General features: G+C 44.5%; 1 protein-coding gene across 2 annotated transcripts in view; it reads right to left on the bottom strand.

Annotated features, from left to right (window-relative positions):
- ITPR3 (inositol 1,4,5-trisphosphate receptor type 3) overlaps positions 1–22281 on the bottom strand; it is a 275928-nt gene that overhangs the window by 25155 nt on the left and 228492 nt on the right. For both annotated transcript variants that reach the window (XM_056557562.1, XM_056557561.1), the window contains exon 56: positions 545–705. In XM_056557562.1, coding sequence (XP_056413537.1) covers positions 545–705 — 161 coding nt within the window. The remainder of the gene's footprint in view (positions 1–544; positions 706–22281) is intronic.

Here is a 22281-nt window from a genome sequence, read left to right as displayed (position 1 = left end):
ACTTTTTATCGAATAGTTGGAGTATATTTTCAGTTTTATAAAAAAATGGGTGTTTTGTTATTTTCTTTACAGTCTCATGGATTAAAAAAATAAAATGGTATTCATGGTTTTGGCATCTTTTCAGGCTGTGATACTGTACAGTCGGCGAAGGTAAGTAGTGATGCTATGCATCACTACTAACCTCCACATGGTGTTTTTGATTGCGATTCTGGAAAACTGCCACTGAGCCAAAAATGTAGGAGATGTAGGATAAAACGCCAAACCTTTAAAATGCCAAGTGGGTTTGAAATTTTATAATTTCCTACTGACTCCCTGCACAGCATTTTTGTCACCCCCCCCCCCCCCCCCCCAAAAAAAAAATGTATTATTTCCCTACTGGCTTTTATATACTAACGAATTGAGAAAATCAATAATGTTGACTGCAACTCTTTGTACAGCTATATATTAATGCGCAGGATAACAGGAAAAATACTAGTAACTGATGCTTCTTAATGCCGCTATCAAAGACCTCAGTACCAAGTGCATTTTCAGTGTTAAAGCTGACCTTTATCATCTGTGCCACATAGCTCTCTGGTCCAGTATAATCTGTCTTGTTCTTCACTCTCACCAACACGATGAAGTACAGATAATTCCAGATATTGTGCTCTTCCTTAATGTGCTCCTCAAAGGACACGGTCTTATTGTCAAACTTATCTCTCTCCAGTCCTGCAGAAGTGAATAAGATTCCCATTTTACAAGTAGATAAGAGTATTATTATGTGTGACATTTAGATAGTCTTTAGTGCAGCTTTATGTGTAATAAATCATATTCAGAGAGTCATTGGGAAAACTGTGTAAGACAGACACTGGAAGACAACATTTTTATTGCAAAGATCCTATATGTTTTATGGTATGCGATCAACTGAAATGTTTCTTTAATCACAAGGTAAGTAATATATGGAGTATTTACGAACAGACCCAGCTTTAAACCAGATTTATGTAATAGCAAGAATTGACATTTCATAGTTATCCATTCATCAGCAGTATCCAGTATACATAAAAGTTGAAGTTCTATAAAATAAAGCAGGGTTCACATTAAGGAATCTCTCGGAGATTCCAAGAGTGGCCTGTACTGACTGAATCAGTCAGTGCTAGGACCGCATGGGTATTGGCATCATTCTCTAGGTGGAGGAATTTTTGTGGCGGGACGTCTGCCAATGAATTTGGCAGTCTGCAACAGGATTTCCCGATGTAATTTATTAGCAAAATTGCGCTCAGAAATCCCATAGTGTTAAACTAGCCTAAAAGAGATTACTTTTAAAAAGAATAATAAATGCCTAAAGCAGTGGAGTGTTTTTTTTTTGAAGGTTTATTGTTTTGGCAGATTATGCAATGGAAAATCCCTTTCTGAGAATAGACATCTGGATCCAGATGTGACTTATGAAATGATTCAGAAAGGTGTCTGCTTTTTTATCATGTTTCCTCTTTGCTCCTGCTTTTGCTTACATGTCTCAATAGAGCAGACTTAACATCAGAATGTGAAATGAGAAAACTTTAACAATTTATACTGCTAGCTTTATACTGCATTGTCTTACGATCTGTACTACAAAGAGGCCATTTTCCTAATATGCATACTTTATTTGCATATGATTATAAATCGCTGCCTCAGGAAACGTTAAAATCAGTAAGGCTCTGACATTTTTGGAGGAAAAAAATATTAGAAATCATTTTTACGCATTTTGGAAATGTCACTAATTTGTGGCATTTCACACACATTTAATTCTGTGGTTAGTGCAGTTCAAGCAACCCTCAAGCTTTCTTCTTATTAAAGTAACTGCCATTAGCTTTAATGACAACTTGACAGCATCTTGACAGTCTAGTGACAGGTTAGTACAGTACTTCCTGATGAGCTTTATAATACCACACAACTTGCACAATTAGTATGTCAACTCAGGATCCTAAATCTGGTGTAAAACACACCATTTGCCTGAAGCCAGGAGATCTTTTACTGGTTACAATGAGACTCAAATTCACTGACTGATCCTAAACAAGGAACTGAGCATTTTTTGAAGGTATAATAAATTTCCTATAAAAGGTCCGCAAAATTGCTGATGTAAATAACATTTACAATAAAGATTATTATGCTGCTTTTACACAGCACTGTTTTGGGAAGTATTTTGCCAGAGAACCAGCGAAAAACATAAATAGAGAAGAACGATACTATCAAGATTTCAACTTCTTGTGTATTTTAGACCCACTCCTGGTTTTAGCATACCAATAATGGTGCAAACTAGAAAACAAAATACACACTGAATTAACCCCTTAAGGAATCAGCACATTTTGGCCTTAAGGACAATTTTATTTTTACCTTTTTGTTTTTTCCTCCTCGCCGTCAAAAAATCATAACTCTTTTATATTTTCCTCCACAGACTAGTATGAGGCTTCTTTTTTGCACAACCAGCTGTCTGTTGTAATGCCATCACTCACTTTACCATAAAATGTATGGTGCAACCAAAAAAAATACTATTTGTGTTGGAAAATTAAAAAGAAAACCACAATTTTGCTAATTTTGGAAGGTTTTGTTTTCCTGCAGTACAATTTACAGTAAAAATGACATGTGTTCTTTATTCTCTGGGTCAATACGATTAAAATGATACCCATGATTACTACTTTTCTATTACTGTTGCGCTTAAAAAAAATCTTTTTAACCAAATTAGTACGTTTAAAATCCCTCTATTTTGAAGACCTATAACTTTTTCATTTTTCCGTATAAGCGGCGGTATGAGGGCTCATTTTTTGCGCAGTAATCTGTACTTTTTATTGATACCATATTTGCATATATAAAACTTTTAATACATATTTTATCAATTTTTTGGGGAATAAAATGTTATAAGAAAACAGCAATTTTGGACTTTTTTTTTACATAATCATATTTATAGCAATCATTCAATTGCTAATACTGTTCAGTGCTATGCATCGGTCATCTTCTGCTCTGGTCTGCTCAATCTCAGACCAGAGCAGAAGACCCGTGGAAGGCAGCAGAGGCAGGTGAGGGGACCTCCGCCTGCTGTTCTGGATGATCGGATCGCCGTGGCAGCGCTGCGGGCGATCCGATCATCCATTTTAGTGACTGCACTGCCGCAGATGCCGTGATCTGTATTGATCACGGCATCTGAGGGGTTAATGGCAGACATCCGTGCGATCACGGATGTCCACCATTACTGGCGGGTCCCTGGCTGCTATCAGAAGCCGGGACCAGCCGCACATGACCCGAGCATTGCTCTGATGCTCGCGGTTATGTATAGGATGTAAATGTATGTCCTGGTGCGTTAAGTACCACCTCACCAGGACGTACATTTACGTCCTGCATCGTTAAGGGGTTAAAGGGGTATTCCAGGAAAAAACTTTTTTTTTATATCAACTGGCTCCAGAAAGTTAAACAGATTTGTAAATTACTTCTATTAAAAAATCTTAATCCTTCTAATAATCATCAGCTGCTGAAGTTGAGTTGTTCTTTTCTGTCTGGCAACAGTGCTCTTTGCTGACATCTCTGCTTGTCTTGGGAACTGCACAGAGTAGAAGAGATTTGCTATGGGGATTTGCTTCTACTCTGGACAGTTCCCGAGACAGGTGTCATCAGAGAGCACTTAGACAGAAAAGAACAACTCAACTTCAGCAGCTGATAATTATTGGAAGGATTAAGATTTTTTTTTATAGAAGTAATTTACAAATCTGTGATATATAAAAAAAAAAGCTTTTTTCCTGGATAACCGCTTTTAAGTCTAGTCTGGCTACAAAGGGATATCCAGGATCACATAAACATGGTTAATAGGCCTTAAAAAGTTGCTGGCTTCAACTTATCTATCTGGACTAGAAGGATCTCCACTATGTTTTCAGGGCTACCTTGTAGGAGGAAATATGTAGCACACTTGGTGGTCATGCCCCCAAGTGGCGTCTCTGTGGTCTGAAATTACAGATGACACTCGAAAAATTTGAATATCGTGCAGTTAATTTATTTCAGTAATGCAACTTAAAAGGTGATACTAATATATGAGAGAGACTCATTACATGCAAAGCAGGATAGCTCAAGCCGTGATTTGTCATAATTGTGATGATTATGGCTTACAGCTCATGAAAACCCCAAAGCCCCCCCCCCCCCCCCATTTCTATGATTTGGGGAGCCAGGTCATCTGCTGGTGTTGGTCCACTGTGTTTCATTAAGTCCAGGGTCAACGCATCTTTCTACCAGGAGATTTTGGAGCACTTCAGGCTTCTTTTCCTTTAAAGTTGTATTAATGAAATACAATGGACTTTTGCATCATATTCTAATTTTTCGAGTTTAACCTGTAGATTGCTCTTTTTCAGACATCACTGGTTATACCTGTCCTACTAAACCTACTAGCTGTCTCTTAGGTGACATGCTTGAAGTTAATGGGTAGCAAAATCATCTGTACAAAATATGCAGCAATAATATGCAGCAAGACCTGTACGTGTGAACGTACCCAAATGGTGTATTCACACGTACAGTATTCTGCGCAGATTTGATGCGCATGATTTTCTGCTGAAGATTTCAATGTAAACTAAATGACTGAACACAGCTTCAAATCCTGCGCATCAAATCTGCGCAGCATACTATACGTTTGAATAAACCCCAAGAGTGCGTTCACCCGCCGTGAGTTTGAAACAAAATCCGCTTGTTACGCTGAGCGCTCCGGGTCCCCGCTCCTCCCCGGAGCGCTCGCAACATCCTCGCTACTGCAGCGCCCCGGTCAGATCCACTGACCGGGTGCGCTGCGATACCGCCGCCAACCGGGATGCTATTCGCGATGCGGGTGGCGCCCGCTCGCGATGCGCACCCCGGCTCCCGTACCTGACTCGCTCTCCGTCGGTCCTGTCCCGGCGCGCGCGGCCCCGCTCCCTAGGGCGCGCGCGCGCCGGGTCTCTGCGATTTAAAGGGCCACTGCGCCCCTGATTGGCGCAGTTGTTCTAATTAGTGTGTTCACCTGTGCACTCCCTATGTATACCTCACTTCCCCTGCACTCCCTCGCCGGATCTTGCTGCCATCGTGCCAGTGAAAGCGTTCCCTTGTGTGTTCCTAGCCTGTGTTCCAGACCTACTGCCGTTGCCCCTGACTACGATCCTTGCTGCCTGCCCCGACCTTCTGCTACGTCCGACCTTGCTCTCGTCTACTCCCTTGTACCGCGCCTATCTTCAGCAGTCAGAGAGGTTGAGCCGTTGCTAGTGGATACGACCTGGTTACTACCGCCGCTGCAAGACCATCCCGCTTTGCGGCGGGCTCTGGTGAATACCAGTAGTAACTTAGAACCGGTCCACTAGCACGGTCCACGCCAATCCCTCTCTGGCACAGAGGATCCACCTCCTGCCAGCCGAATCGTGACAGTAGATCCGGCCATGGATCCCGCTGAAGTTCCACTGCCAGTTGTCGCCGACCTCACCACGGTGGTCGCCCAGCAATCACAACAGATAGCGCAACAAGGCCATCAGCTGTCTCAACTGACCGGGATGCTACAACAGCTACTACCACAGCTTCAGCAATCATCTCCTCCGCCAGCTCCTGCACCTCCTCCGCAGCGAGTGGCCGCTTCCGGCCTACGACTATCCTTGCCGGATAAATTTGATGGGGACTCTAAGTTTTGCCGTGGCTTTCTTTCACAATGTTCCCTGCACTTGGAGATGATGTCGGACCAGTTTCCTACTGAAAGGTCTAAGGTGGCTTTCGTAGTCAGCCTTCTGTCTGGGAAAGCTCTGTCATGGGCCACACCGCTCTGGGACCGCAATGACCCCGTCACTGCCTCTGTACACTCCTTCTTCTCGGAAATTCGAAGTGTCTTTGAGGAACCTGCCCGAGCCTCTTCTGCTGAGACTGCCCTGCTGAACCTGGTCCAGGGTAATTCTTCCGTTGGCGAGTACGCCATACAATTCCGTACTCTTGCTTCCGAACTACCCTGGAATAATGAGGCCCTCTGCGCGACCTTTAAAAAAGGCCTATCCAGCAACATTAAAGATGTTCTGGCCGCACGAGAAATTCCTGCTAACCTGCATGAACTCATTCATCTAGCCACTCGCATTGACATGCGTTTTTCCGAAAGGCGTCAGGAGCTCCGTCAGGATATGGACTTTGTTCGCATGAGGCGTTTTTTCTCCCCGGCTCCTCTCTCCTCTGGTCCTCTGCAATCCGTTCCTGTGCCTCCCGCCGTGGAGGCTATGCAAGTTGACCGGTCTCGCTTGACACCTCAAGAGAGGACACGACGCCGCATGGAGAATCTTTGCCTGTACTGTGCCGATACCGAACACTTCCTGAAGGATTGTCCTATCCGTCCTCCCCGCCTGGAAAGACGTACGCTGACTCCGCACAAAGGTGAGACAGTTCTTGATGTCAACTCTGCTTCTCCACGCCTTACTGTGCCTGTGCAGATATCTGCCTCTACCTTCTCCTTCTCTACTATGGCCTTCTTGGATTCCGGATCTGCAGGAAATTTTATTTTGGCCTCTCTCATCAACAGGTTCAACATCCCGGTGACCAGTCTCGCCAGACCCCTCTACATCAATTGTGTTAACAATGAAAGATTGGACTGTACCGTACGTTACCGCACGGAGCCCCTCCTAATGTGCATCGGACCTCATCACGAAAGAATTGAGTTTTTGGTCCTCTCCAATTGCACTTCCGAAATTCTCCTTGGACTACCATGGCTTCAACGCCATTCCCCAACCCTTGATTGGTCCACAGGAGAGATCAAGAGCTGGGGTACTTCTTGTTTCAAGGACTGTCTTAAACCGGTTCCCAGTACTCCCTGCCGTGACCCTGTGGTTCCCCCTGTAACCGGTCTCCCTAAGGCTTATATGGACTATGCTGATGTATTTTGCAAAAAACAAGCTGAGACTTTACCTCCTCACAGGCCTTATGACTGTCCTATTGACCTCCTCCCGGGCACAACTCCACCCCGGGGCAGAATTTATCCTCTGTCCGCCCCTGAGACTCTTGCTATGTCTGAATACATCCAGGAAAATTTAAAAAAAGGGTTTATCCGCAAATCCTCCTCTCCTGCCAGAGCTGGATTTTTCTTTGTGTCCAAAAAAGATGGCTCCCTGCGTCCTTGCATTGACTACCGCGGACTTAATAAAATCACGGTAAAGAACCGCTACCCCCTACCTCTTATCTCAGAACTCTTTGATCGCCTTCAAGGTGCCCACATCTTTACCAAACTGGACTTAAGAGGTGCTTATAATCTCATCCGCATCAGGGAGGGGGACGAATGGAAAACTGCATTTAACACTAGAGATGGACACTTTGAGTATCTGGTCATGCCCTTTGGCCTGTGCAACGCCCCTGCCGTCTTCCAAGACTTTGTTAATGAAATTTTTCGTGATCTCTTATATTCCTGTGTTGTTGTGTATCTGGACGATATTCTGATTTTTTCTGCCAACTTAGAAGAACACCGCCAGCATGTCCGCATGGTTCTTCAGAGACTTCGAGACAATCAACTTTATGCCAAAATGGAGAAATGTCTGTTTGAATGTCAATCTCTTCCTTTCCTAGGATACTTGGTCTCTGGCCAGGGACTACAAATGGACCCAGATAAACTCTCTGCCGTCTTAGATTGGCCACGCCCCTCCGGACTTCGTGCTATCCAACGTTTTTTGGGGTTCGCCAATTATTACAGACAATTTATTCCACATTTTTCCACTATTGTGGCTCCTATCGTGGCTTTAACCAAGAAGAATGCCAATCCTAAGTCCTGGCCTCCTCAAGCGGAAGACGCATTTAAACGGCTCAAGTCTGCCTTTTCTTCTGCTCCCGTGCTCTCCAGACCTGACCCATCTAAACCCTTCCTATTGGAGGTTGATGCCTCCTCAGTGGGAGCTGGAGCGGTCCTTCTACAAAAAAATTCTTCCGGGCATGCTGTTACTTGTGGTTTTTTTTCTAGGACCTTCTCTCCGGCGGAGAGGAACTACTCCATCGGGGATCGAGAGCTACTGGCCATTAAATTAGCACTTGAGGAATGGAGGCATCTGCTGGAGGGATCAAAATTTCCACTTATCATTTACACCGATCACAAGAATCTCTCCTATCTCCAGTCTGCCCAACGGCTGAATCCTCGCCAGGCCAGGTGGTCTCTGTTCTTTGCCCGTTTAAATTTTGAAATTCATTTTCGCCCTGCCGACAAGAACATTAGGGCCGATGCTCTCTCTCGTTCCTCGGATGCCTCGGAAGTAGAGCTCTCTCCGCAACACATCATTCCTCCTGACTGCCTGATCTCCACTTCTCCAGCCTCCATCAGGCAAACTCCTCCAGGGAAGACCTTCGTTTCTCCACGCCAACGCCTCAGAATCCTCAAATGGGGTCACTCCTCCCACCTCGCTGGCCATGCGGGCATCAAAAAGTCCTTGCAACTCATCTCTCGTTTCTATTGGTGGCCGACTCTGGAGACGGATGTTGTTGATTTTGTGCGGGCCTGCACTGTTTGTGCCCGGGATAAGACTCCTCGCCAGAAGCCTGCTGGTCTCCTTCATCCTCTGCCTGTCCCCGAACAGCCTTGGTCTCTGATTGGTATGGACTTTATTACAGACTTACCCCATCCCGTGGCAACACTGTTGTTTGGGTGGTCGTTGATCGATTTTCCAAGATGGCACATTTTATTCCTCTTCCTGGTCTTCCTTCAGCGCCTCAGTTGGCAAAACAATTTTTTGTACACATTTTTCGTCTTCACGGTTTGCCCACGCAGATCGTCTCGGATAGAGGCGTCCAATTCGTGTCTAAATTCTGGAGGGCTCTCTGTAAACAACTCAAGATTAAATTAAACTTATCTTCTGCTTATCATCCTCAATCCAATGGGCAAGTAGAAAGAATTAACCAGGTCCTGGGTGACTATTTACGGCATTTTGTTTCCTCCCGCCAGGATGACTGGGCAGATCTTCTACCATGGGCCGAATTCTCGTACAACTTCAGAGTCTCTGAATCTTCTTCCAAATCCCCATTTTTCGTGGTGTACGGCTGTCACCCTCTTCCCCCCCTCCCTACTCCCTTGCCCTCTGGTTTGCCCGCTGTGGATGAAGTAACTCGTGATCTTTCCACCATATGGAAAGAGACCCAAAATTCTCTCTTACAGGCTTCTTCTCGCATGAAAAAGTTTGCCGATAAGAAAAGAAGAGCTCCCCCCATTTTTTCTCCCGGAGACAAGGTATGGCTCTCCGCTAAATATGTCCGCTTCCGTGTCCCCAGCTACAAATTGGGACCACGCTATCTTGGTCCTTTCAAAATCTTGTGCCAAATTAATCCTGTCTCTTACAAACTTCTTCTTCCTCCTTCTCTTCGTATTCCTAATGCCTTTCATGTCTCTCTTCTTAAACCACTCATCATCAACCGTTTCTCTCCCAAACTTGTTTCTCCCACTCCTGTTTCCGGTTCTTCTGACATCTTCTCCGTAAAGGAGATACTGGCCTCCAAGAAGGTCAGAGGGAAAACTTTTTTTTTGGTTGATTGGGAGGGCTGTGGTCCTGAAGAGAGATCCTGGGAACCTGAGGACAATATCCTAGACAAAAGTCTGGTCCTCAGGTTCTCAGGCTCCAAGAAGAGGGGGAGACCCAAGGGGGGGGGTACTGTTACGCCGAGCGCTCCGGGTCCCCGCTCCTCCCCGGAGCGCTCGCAACATCCTCGCTACTGCAGCGCCCCGGTCAGATCCACTGACCGGGTGCGCTGCGATACCGCCGCCAACCGGGATGCGATTCGCGATGCGGGTGGCGTCCGCTCGCGATGCGCACCCCGGCTCCCGTACCTGACTCGCTCTCCGTCGGTCCTGTCCCGGCGCGCGCGGCCCCGCTCCCTAGGGCGCGCGCGCGCCGGGTCTCTGCGATTTAAAGGGCCACTGCGCCCCTGATTGGCGCAGTTGTTCTAATTAGTGTGTTCACCTGTGCACTCCCTATGTATACCTCACTTCCCCTGCACTCCCTCGCCGGATCTTGTTGCCATCGTGCCAGTGAAAGCGTTCCCTTGTGTGTTCCTAGCCTGTGTTCCAGACCTACTGCCGTTGCCCCTGACTACGATCCTTGCTGCCTGCCCCGACCTTCTGCTACGTCCGACCTTGCTCTTGTCTACTCCCTTGTACCGCGCCTATCTTCAGCAGTCAGAGAGGTTGAGCCATTGCTAGTGGATACGACCTGGTAACTACCGCCGCTGCAAGACCATCCCGCTTTGCGGCGGGCTCTGGTGAATACCAGTAGTAACTTAGAACCGGTCCACTAGCACGGTCCACGCCAATCCCTCTCTGGCACAGAGGATCCACCTCCTGCCAGCCGAATCGTGACACCGCTCATGTGAATGCACTCTTAAAAGTAATTTATTTGAATAACATTGTTAGTAATAATAGTATAAGTGGGAAAATAAAGTTGAACCCTTCCAGGCAGGAGTACTTTTAAAATACTTTTAAATATGTTTTGGAAAAATGTAAAAGCTATGGACATCTTTTTTTTTATTCATGCATTGTCCTTACTATGCCATTAAAAACACTTTTGCTATAGGTCTTTACTTAATAAAAACAAAATAAAAAGAATAAAAATCTTAGTTTCTCTCTTACAGTTTGCTGTATGAGCTTTGCTTTCTCTTTTCACCTGTATACAGCCTATGTGATTCTTTCCCTGTATCTGCTTTCCTCCCTCTCTACAACCTGCATTAGCTGACCAACAAGAATTCTTAACCTTTCCTTTAAGTGTGATTCTTTTTTAAAACTGTATGAGTTAATAATAATGCAAAAATCTCAGAATAAAGATTCTTTTCTAAAACAGGAAAAAATTGAAACATTAGGACTGCAGTATGAAAAATGATATTTCTTTTGGAAACCTTTAATCATTCTACTATAGTCAGATGGTTTGCCATTAGTTAAAAGTCTACAGCAAATTAATGTTCCTAAAATGAGTTTTTCTTCATCTGCATTCTGATTGACCACATTGTTCGCTATGGATAATGCACATTTAATATCCACACAATGTAAGATATCTAATTAGTATAATGATCAGTTTTATTTTCCATACATCAATATATTAAAAAAAAAAAAAAAAAAAAAAGGACTAGTGGGATATTAGAACAAAATGGAGAACCAAGAAATGGAGAACTACTGAATCTGCTGTAAAAATAATTGTACAGTGCATTGGGAAAATCTTCAGACCCTTACACTTTTTATTACATTTTGTTATGTTGCTGCCTTGTGCTAAAATAAAATAAAATCAAGTTTTCCAAAATACTCCATAATGACCAAGTGAAAACAGAATTTTACAAATCTTGAAAAGGAAAAACTAAAATATTGCATTGACATAACTATTCAGACCCTTTACCTCCGTACTTAGTTGAAGCACCATTGGCAGTGATTACTGCCTCCAGTCTTCTTGGGTATGATGCCACAAGGTTTGGCCAAATCTGGATTTGGAGATTTTCTGTCAAACTTCTTTACAGATCCGAGAAGATTCTTTTCAAGCTTTGTCATGTTAGATGGAGACCGTAGGTGGATAATCTTTTATAGGTCTCTGCACAGATGTTTAGTTGCGTTTAGATGCTCCACTGTACGGATGGTTTTGGGCAGCATTACCAGGTTTTCTGCACACATGACACTTAGTTTCATAAAACCAGAGAAGCTTGTTTCTCAGTCTATGAGTCCGTTAGGTCCTTTTTGCAAACTCCAGGTGAACTTTCATGTTTCTTTTACCACAGGTGACTCAAATCAGAGATGATAAAGAGAAATGGAGGCCTCAGGGCTAAGGGTCACGTGAAAGGGTCTGAATACTTATTTCCATGCAAAATTTCAGTCTTACCTTTTTAATAAATGATTAAATCAAAATCATCAAAGTCTCCCACACCATTAAAAAGGGATGTTACATTATTATAGCTGGTTCACATTGAACAGATTTTTGTCAGCATTTTTTTTTTTTATAAAAAAGAGGTTTATAAGTCATAAGGTCTGCATAGTAAAATGTAACTTACATAGTTCGTAAGGTTGAAAAAAAGACAAGAGTCCATCAAGTTTAACCTAAAACCCTGTTGTCAATAAAAAGAGAAAAAATGGAAAGGAGGCACCTAACAAAACAAACCCTAGATATACCACGTGTAGCAAAATAAAAGTCCCAGAAAATCACAATCAAAATAATGGCCCTCATTTACTATTGCAAACCCGACATGTTTTGTCGGGTTGTGCGCCAGATTCTGTCGCATTGCGCCAGAAATTCTGTCTGCGTCAGATTTTGCGCCAGAATTGAAAACACCCCGACTAACTTTCAATTTTGCTAAGAAAACCCGAAAAAGGGTCGCGGCCACCTGGAAAAGGGGGCGTGGTCTCCGAAGAGGGGCATGTTCCTGACAATTTCACAAAAACCCAACATATTTACTAAGGTTTCCACATAAAATGTGGTGGATTTGAGCTGAGGAAAACCTGATAGATCAGAGCATGTGTAAAAAAAGCAAAATGTAGGGAAACCATAGTAAATACCGTGGAAATTAAATTGTAGGGAATTAAAACCCACAAAGAAACCTACACTTCACTCTTAGTAAATGAGGGCCAATATGTCTGAGAAAATGCAGCAGTGCTAGGACACAAGAGAAGCAATCCTGAAATAAACAATAACAGAGAATGATCCTGCAACTCACCACATGTCTAAACCACAGCACATGGAGTCTGGCGTGGAGATCAGGGAGTATGACGGGAGGCTCAGAGGCTACAACCATTCATTTCTTGCAGATGCACTTCTTCCAGAGGCCGGAAGAAGTCCATCTGCACGAAATTAGTGGTTGTAGCTTCCCGTCATACTCCCTGAAAATCCCTGGATCAACTTTCTAGCCACATAAATCTAGTATCCATAACTTGTAATATTTTTTTTCTAAAAAAAAAAACACCCAGCCCTCCCCTTGAACTTGTTTACTGAGGAATAAAAAGATCACTAGAAAGATATCTTACTGTCCTTTCATATATTTGTACATTGGAGAAAAGAAGTCAATTTGATCACAAACTACATACCCCAAGCTTGATAACCTGTCTTGGTACTTTAACTCTCCCATACCATTAAAGCAAACAATAAAGCAAACATATAAACAGAATTTATCATATATAATGTGTGGTAACGGGTTATATATGGTAAAATCTTCTTTCTCACCATCTCCGGGAAACAATCCTGCTGGCAGAGATGGTGAGGATATGATGTTTGAAAGTGTCCCCCACCGGTCCCGTAAGCAGTCCCCTGGGCAGGGAGCTATACTTACCTAGTTCTGTTGCTCCAGCTGTAACCATGTCCCCTCAGTGTGGTTGACAGCCCTTTGCACCACTCTGCTCCCTAAGCAGATTTTTTTCTTTAGCGCCTTTTTTCCTTATTTATATGGCATTTTTCTGTATGGACCTAGACATTATCTCTGCAATTGAGAGGAACTTACCCCCGAAACGCGTCGTGCATGTCTGTCATCTGATTTTATTGTACCAATAAATGAGATTCTATTATATATGACTGGACTCTTATCTCGATCTCCAAGAGGCAGCGCCACAGCAGATAACAATTTTTTCTGCACCTTTCTTCCCCTAAGCAGATGGGCTGTCAATCACATATAGGGGGTGTGATTACAGCCGCAGAAGCAGGACTAGTTTAATATGGCTCTCTGCCCAGTGGTATGCTAACGAGGCCTGTGGAGGACACATCATATTCTCATAATCCCTGCTGGCAGGAACATCTTTCGAGGATGGTGAGGAAGAAGATGTTACCGTACATAACACATTATCACGCATTATATATGGTAAAATCTGATGACAGGTTTACTTTAATTATCTTTGTCACCCTCCTATGCACCCTCTACAGTTCAGCCATGTCTTATTATTCATATACAGGTGCCCAAAATTGGGCAAACTACTTCATATGTGGTATGACTTATGAGTTTACAGAGGCAAAACTATTTCCTTGTCATGAGCCTCTATGTCTCTTTATACATCCCATTACTTTGTTACCCCTGACAGCAGCTGCCTGGCACTGATCACTAAAATTGATTTTACTGTCCATCAGTACCCCCAAGTTCTTTTCGGTAGAAGTTTTTCCTAATGTTTTATTATTTAGCAAATAGATTTACCTGTTGTTTTTACGACCCAAGTGCATAACCCTACATTTATCCACAATAAACTTAATTTGCCATGTCTGTGTCCAAGCCTCCAGCTTCCCCCTGTAATATGTTATCCTCCTCTGTGTTGATCACCTTACCCAGTTTAGTGTAATCTGCAAATATTGAAATTTTACTTTGTAATCCCTCTACAAGGACATCAATAAACATATTGAAAAGAAGAGGACCCAGTACTGACCCATGTGGTACCCCACTAGTAACTGTCACCCAACCAGAGTAAGTTACATTGATCCCCACCCTCTGCTTCCTATCACTAAGCCAGTTGCTAACATATATCCTTTCCTAGTCGCAGCATCCCAATTTTATTTACTAACCTTTTGTGTGGCCTTATAAAAGTCCAGATATACAACATTCACAGCTTCACCCTGGTGAAATTTATAAATGATCTCATATAAGCTGATCAGATTAGTCTGACAGAACTGATCCTGCATTATCCCATGTTGGTGCTGTGCTAGAAGGTTCTTTTTGTAAAGATACTCCAGAATAACATCTCTTAGAGAAGCTTCTTACAGGCCTATAATTTCCAGGATCTCTTTTTGACCCCTTTTTGAATATTGGCACCAAATTTGCCAAGCGCCAGTCCTGTGGAACAATCCCTGTCATCATAAAATCTTTAAATATAAGGAATAAGGGGTCTGTCTAGCACCTGGGTTCTCAACCTGGGGTACGCGTACCCCTAGGGGTACGCCAGGGGCTGTCAGGGGTTACGCGAAAGCGCTGTCAAATACCGGCCATGCATTGGCCAGTATTTGACAGCGCATAGCGGCTACTGTGAGTGAGCTGCGTGGTTGCCGGGGAGACGTGTGACCTCCCCTGACGTTGTGCGGACTTGCCGCACAGCGCAGGAGAAGTCACACGTCAGTGCGGCCCCGCTGAACGGGGCGCGCTGCATCCAAGGGCAGGCCACAGGGGACCGCAGGATGCCAGGTAAAGAATAAAAACAAAAAGTTGAACACAACTGTATGGCACGGAGGGGGACTATATGGGACGGAGGGGGGGTATATGGGATGGAGGGGGGATATATGGGACGGAGGGGGGGATGTATGGGATGGAGCACAAGGCATTAAGATGGAGGGAGAGAGGGATAATGGCGGAGGGGGGATGGGGAGTAATAAAGCACAAGGCATTAAAATGTAATGCCTTGTGCTTTATTTCTCCCCATCCCCCCTCCGGCATTATCCCTCTCCCCCTCCATCTTAATCCCCTTGCGCCGTTTCCCCTTGCTATGATTCCCTTTTGCCATATCGGATAATAATGGCACAAGGGGATTAATATGGAGGGGAGGATAATCAACTCCCCCCCACCCCTCCATAGTAATCCCCTTGTGCCATTATTATTCGATATGGCAGAAGGGGATCAGAGGAGGGGGGGAATAATGGCGCAATGGGATTAATATGGAGGGGGGGAATGGCAAAATGGGGATCAGAAGGAGGGGGGAATAATGACACAAGGGGATTAAGATGGAGGGAAGGATAATCAACTCCCCCCCACCCCTCCATAGTAATCCCCTTGTGCCATTATTATTCGATATGGCAGAAGGGGATCAGAGGAGGGGGGGAATAATGGCGCAAGGGGATTAATATGGAGGGGGGGAAATGGTAAAAGGGGGATCAGAGGGAGGAGGGAATAATGACACAAGGGGATTAAGATGGAGGGAGGGATAATCAACCCCCCCCCCCCCCCCCACCCCTCCATATTAATCCCCTTGTGCCATTATTATTCGATATGGCAGAAGGGGATCAGAGGAGGGGGGAATAATGGTGCAAGGGGATAAAGATGGAGGGGGAATAATGTCACAAGGGGATTAATATGGAGGGGGGAGGGTTGATTATCCCCCCCTCCATCTTAATCCCCTTGTGTTATTATTCCTCCTCCATTTAATCCCCTTGTCCCATTATTCCCCCTCCATCTTAATCCCCTTGTACTATTTTTCCCCCTCCATCTTTATCCCCTTGTCCCATTACTCCCCGAATAATAGCATAAAGGGATTAAGATGGATGGGGAATAATAGTACAAGGGGATTAAGATGGAGGGGGAATAATAGTACAAGGGGATTAAGATGGAGGGGGAATAATGGGACAAGGGGATAAAGATGGAGGAGGAATAATGATACAGGGGATAAAGATGGAGGGGGAATAATGGGACAAGGGGATAAAGATGGAGGGGGAATAATAACACAAGGAGATAAAGATGGAGGAGGAGTAATAACACAAGGGGATAAAGATGGAGGAGGGATAATAACACAAGGGGATAAAGATGGAGGAGGAGTAATAACACAAGGGGATAAAGATGGAGGAATAATAACACAAGGGGACAAAGATGGAGGAGGAATAATAACACAAGGGGATAAAGATGGAGAAGGAATAATAACACAAGGGGATAAAGATGAGGAGGAATAAAAACACAAGGGGATAAAGATGGAGGAGGAATAATAACACAAGGGGATAAAGATGGAGGAGGAATAATAACACAAGGGGATAGAGATGGAGGGGGGATATTGGCACAAGGGGATTAAGATTGAGGAGGGAATAATGGTCTAAGGGCACTCCATTTACCTTTTATTTTGTCATTGGAGCAAATGTTTATCATGACTGTTGGATCTACTCCAGCCCCTCCTAGTAATTTGTCAATCCGATCCACCATGAGCCGAACTCGAGGAAGACAACACACTGTTCGACGATCCCGGTCTTTGTGACAGATTGCCCTGTCTGTCCCCCTAATAACTGAGTCCCCCACTACCAGAACATGTCAGGCCTGTCCTGCACTCCTCCATTCCTTACTGAAGCAGACACTCCCCTGGCTCTCAGAGGCAGTGTCTTACTGCAGCAGTGCTCAACAGCACTGGATCAACAGCAATAAGAACAATGAATATTTATTTGATTTACAGTCTATACTGTGCAGACATAAAAGAAACTAGTGATTTAATGGTCAGCTGATTCATTTCTTGAATATACTATATACTGTACACTATACGCAAAGACCCAAAATGACTAGCACATCCACACTTTACTAGATTTTTTTTTTTACACATTAACGTTAAATAGAGAGAAAAGTATATAAAATGCCAAAGTTGTCTCTCACATACTACTTGACATCTAATATACAATATCCTCATACATAAAATGCTCATGGAACATGTCAAAATTTTAAATTACATACAGGGGTCCACATGCATCAGTCAAGGTATTTTTCATGTCTTTTTTGTCAGTTTTTTGGGATATGTTTTGAGACAGGTTTATATATTTTTGCAGTAATGTAACATTTTAAATTGGAAATGGTGTAAATAGTTTGGCTTATATTTACACTTTAAAGCAGGGGTCTCAAACTCAAATTATATGGGGGCCACTGGAGGTAGCAGCTGGGTGAGGCTGGGCCGCATGCGCCCATTACATATAATGCCCTCATCATATGCCCCTCATCATCCACCAGCAACACCTTCCACCAGCAGTAGCACCCCCATCACCCACCAGCAACCCCCCCCCCCCCATTCCCCCTACCCCGTGTGGTAATAGCATGAGTTGACGGATGATGGAGGTGCTACATCTAGGGGTTCCGCCCATTAGGTAGGCAGCAGGTTCCCAACATTAGGTAGGCAGCAGGTTCCCAACATTAGGTAGGCAGCAGGTTCCCCACATTAGGTAGTAGCAGGTTCCCCACATTAGGTAGAAGCAGGTTCCCCACATTAGGTAGGCAGCAGCTTCCCCACATTAGGTAGTAGCAGGTTCCCCACATTAGGTAGCAGCAGGTTCCCCACATTAGGTAGCAGCAGGTTCCCCACATTAGGTAGGCAGCAGGTTCCCCACATTAGGTAGGCAGCAGGTTCCCCACATTAGGCAGGCAGCAGGTCCCCACATTAGGTAGTAGCAGTTTCCCCACATTAGGTAGGCAGCAGGTTCCCCACATTAGGTAGGCAGCAGGTTCCCCACATTAGGTAGAAGCAGGTTCCCCACATTAGGTAGTAGCAGGTTCCCCACATTAGGTAGAAGCAGGTTCCCCACTTTAGGTAGAAGCAGGTTCCCCACATTAGGTAGAAGCAGGTTCCCCACATTAGGTAGAAGCAGGTTCCTCACATTAGGTAGTAGCAGGTTCCCCACATTAGGTAGAAGCAGGTTCCCCACATTAGGTAGAAGCATGTTCCCCACATTAGGTAGCATTGTCAATTGCCCCCCACCCCCAGACTCACACACACACACACACACAGACACCCACACAGACACACACACACATACAGACACCAACACATGCACACACACATAGACAGACAGACAGACACACACACACACACACATAGACAGGCACACACATGCACACACACATAGACAGACAGACACACACACATGCACACACACATAGACAGACACACACACATGCACACACACAGACAGACACCCACACATGCACACACACATAGACAGACACACACATGCACACACACATAGACAAACAGACACACACACATGCACACACATAGACAGACACACACACACACAGACATCCACACATGCACACACACATAGACAGACACACACATGCACACACACATAGACAGACAGACAGACACACACACATAGACAGACAGACACCAACACATGCACACACACACAGATAGACACACACACATACAGACAGACACACATGCGCACACACACAGACAGACAACCACACATACACACACACACACACATAGACAGACACACACACATGCACACACACACATAGACAGACAGACAACCACACATGCACACACACATAGACAGACAGACACACACACACATGCACACACACACACATAGACAGACAGACAACCACACATGCACACACACATAGACAGACAGATAATCACACATGCACACACACACATAGACAGACAGACACACACACATGCACACACACATAGACAGACAGACAGACACAAACACATGCACACACACACACACACACATAGACAGACAGACAGACACACATGCCCACACACACACATAGACAGACAGACAGACACACATGCCCACACACACACACATAGACAGACAGACACACATGCACACACACATAGACAACCTTATCTGTACTGCACTGCACGTCTCCTCTCCGGAGTAGAGAAGAATACTGTGTCTTGAAGTGTTCTGTGTCCCGAATAGCTGAGGAAAGTGCTGAGTCACTGTGCTGAGTGCTCGGACACTGTGATTGGTTGATGGGGGGGGGGTGCGGTCTCTGCTCTGCTCAGGACACAGAACTGCTACAAGACAAAGGTTTCTTCACTACATACCTGGCGCGGGCCACAAACTTTCGGCCCATTTGCGGGCACAAACATTTGCGGCCCGCGGGCCGGGAGTTTGAGACCCCTGCTTTAACCTCTTCAGGACACAGGGCGTATGGATACGCCCTGCATTCCGGGTCCTTAAGGACCGAGGGCGTATCCATACACCCGTGGGAAATCCGGTCCCCACCGCTAGCCGGTTGGGGACCGGAGCCGGATGCCTGCTGAAATCATTCAGTAGGCACCCTGGCACATCGCCCAGGGGGGTCCTGAGAGCCCCCCCATGTCGGCGATCGGAGAAAATCGCATGTCAATTCAGACATGCAATTTTCTCCAATTCCGGGCTGATCGGGTCTCTGGTGACCCGATCACCCGGAAAATAGGGCTGATCGGAGTTGTCAGCAACAGCCCCGATCAGCCTAAAGTATAGGAGTGAGGTCGCAAAGCTGCGATGTACTCCTATCCCCTGCCATTATTCAGAACGGAGTTCTGACCAATGGCAGCGCAGGACAGGGGGTTGCCATGACAACCCCCCGTTCTGCCCGCCCCTGGATGTCGAGGGGCTCTGGGAAGAAGATGGAGGCCGTACCTGCAGGAGAAGATGCCTGGGGACCTGGGATCTTCGCTGGAGCCTGCAGGATCCTGATCAGGTAGGGAATCGACAGTGGGGGGGGGGGGGGGGGGGGAGGGATTGAAAGTGAAAGTAAATCGATCTTTACTGTGGCAACCACTAGGGGGGCCAAACTGCAACTCCCAGCATGCCCAGACAGCCAAAGGCTGTCTGGGTATGCTGGGAGTTGTAGTTTTGCAACATCTGGAGGGTCACAGTTTGGGGACCCAAACAGTAGCCCTCCAGATGTTGCCAAATTACAACTCTCCGCATGCCTTGACTGCCCAGGCATGCTGGGAATTGTAGTTCTGTAACATCTGTCCCTTCAGATTTAGCAATTTTCATGACATTTTTGAAAATTGCTGCTCTACTTTGAAGCCCTCTAATTTTTTCAAAAAGCAAAAATATGTCCATTTTATGATGCCAACATAAAGTGGACATATTGTGTTTGTGAAGAAAAATTTAATTTATTTGGAATATCCATTTTCCTTACAATTAGAGAGCTTCAAAGTGAAAAAAATGCAAAATTTTCAAAATTTTCATGAAATTTGGGGATTTTTCACCAAAAAAGGATGCAATTAACGCCGAAAATTTACCACCAAAATTAAGTAGAATATGTCACGAAAAAACTATCTCAGAATCAGAATATTCGGTAAAAGCGTTTTTGCGTTATTAATTCGTAAAGTGACGGTGGTCATAATTGCGAAAAAGGGCTCAGTCCTTAAGGTGAAAAAGGGCTGCGTCCTTAAGGGGTTAAAGCCAGCCTGCTGGTGGCATGCATATGCACCCTGCCTTAAATCGTGCCCCCTTACCTAGATGAAAACCTAGTGTGGAACATGTAGGGCAAAATGGCATTCTTTTCACTGCGAACCTTAACCCCTTAAGGACGCAGGACGTAAATGTACTTAACGCACCAGGACGTACATTTACGTCCTGTGCATAACCGCTCCGATGCCCGTGTCATGCGCGGCTGATCCCCGCTGCTGATTGCAGTCAGGGACCCGCCGGGAATGGCCGACGCCCGCGATGTGGCGGGCGTCCACCATTAACCCCTCAGGTGTCGGGATCAATACAGATCCCGGCATCTGCGGCAGTGCGCGATTTCAATGAATGATCGGATCGCCCGCAGCGCTGCTGCGGGGATCCGATCATTCAGAACGCCGCACGGAGGTCCCCTCACCTTCCTCCTTCCGACTCCCGGCGTCTTCTGCTCTGGTCGAGCAGACCAGAGCAGAAGATGACCGATAACACTGATCTGTTCTATGTCCTATACATAGAACAGATCAGTATTAGCAATCATGGTATTGCTATGAATAGTCCCCTATGGGGACTATTCAAGTGTAAAAAAAAATGTAAACGTAAAAGTAAAAAAAAAGTGAAAAATCCCCTCCCCCAATAAAAAAGTACAACGTCCGTTTTTTCCTATTTTACCCCCAAAAAGCGTAAAAAAATTATTTTATAGACATATTTGGTATCGCCGCGTGCGTACATGTCCGAACTATTAAAATAAAATGTTAATGATCCCGTACGGTGAATGGCGTGAACGAAAAAAAAAAAAAGTCCAAAATTGCAACTTTTTTAATACATTTTATTAAAAAAAATTTATAAAAAATGTATTAAAAGTTTTTTATATGCAAATGTGATATAAAAAAAAAGTACAGATCATGTCGCAAATAATGAGCCCTCATACCGCCGCTTATACGGAAAAATAAAAAAGTTAGAGGTCATCAAAATAAAGGGATTATAAACGTACTAATTTGGTTAAAAAGTTTGTGATTTTTTTTAAGCACAACAATAATAGAAAAGTATGTAATAATGGGTATCATTTTAATCGTATTTACCCTCAGAATAAAGAACACATGTCATTTTTACCATAAATTGTAGGGTGTGAAAACAAAACCTTCCAAAATTAGCAAAATTGCGTTTTTCTTTTTAATTTCCCCACAAAAATAGTGTTTTTTTGGTTGCGCCATACATTTTATGATATAATGAGTAATGTCAATACAAAGGACAACTGGTCGCGCAAAAAACAAGCCCTCATACTAGTCTGTGGATGAAAATATAAAAGAGTTATGATTTTTAGAAGGCGAGGAGGAAAAAATGAAAACGTAAAAATTTAATTGTCTGAGTCCTTAAGGCCAAAATGAGCTGAGTCCTTAAGGGGTTAAAGAGTACCTGTCATCAAACCATATTTTCTAAACTAACTCAGATTATATTCCCTAGCTACTCCTAACACTCCTCTTGCCCTTTCAAAAAATTTCCGAGCTTTAAAAAGCTCTGT

The sequence above is a fragment of the Hyla sarda genome, chromosome 2 (assembly GCF_029499605.1).
Source record: "Hyla sarda isolate aHylSar1 chromosome 2, aHylSar1.hap1, whole genome shotgun sequence".
Classification (NCBI taxonomy): domain Eukaryota; kingdom Metazoa; phylum Chordata; class Amphibia; order Anura; family Hylidae; genus Hyla; species Hyla sarda.
This window is presented reverse-complemented; position numbering and strand designations above follow the sequence as displayed.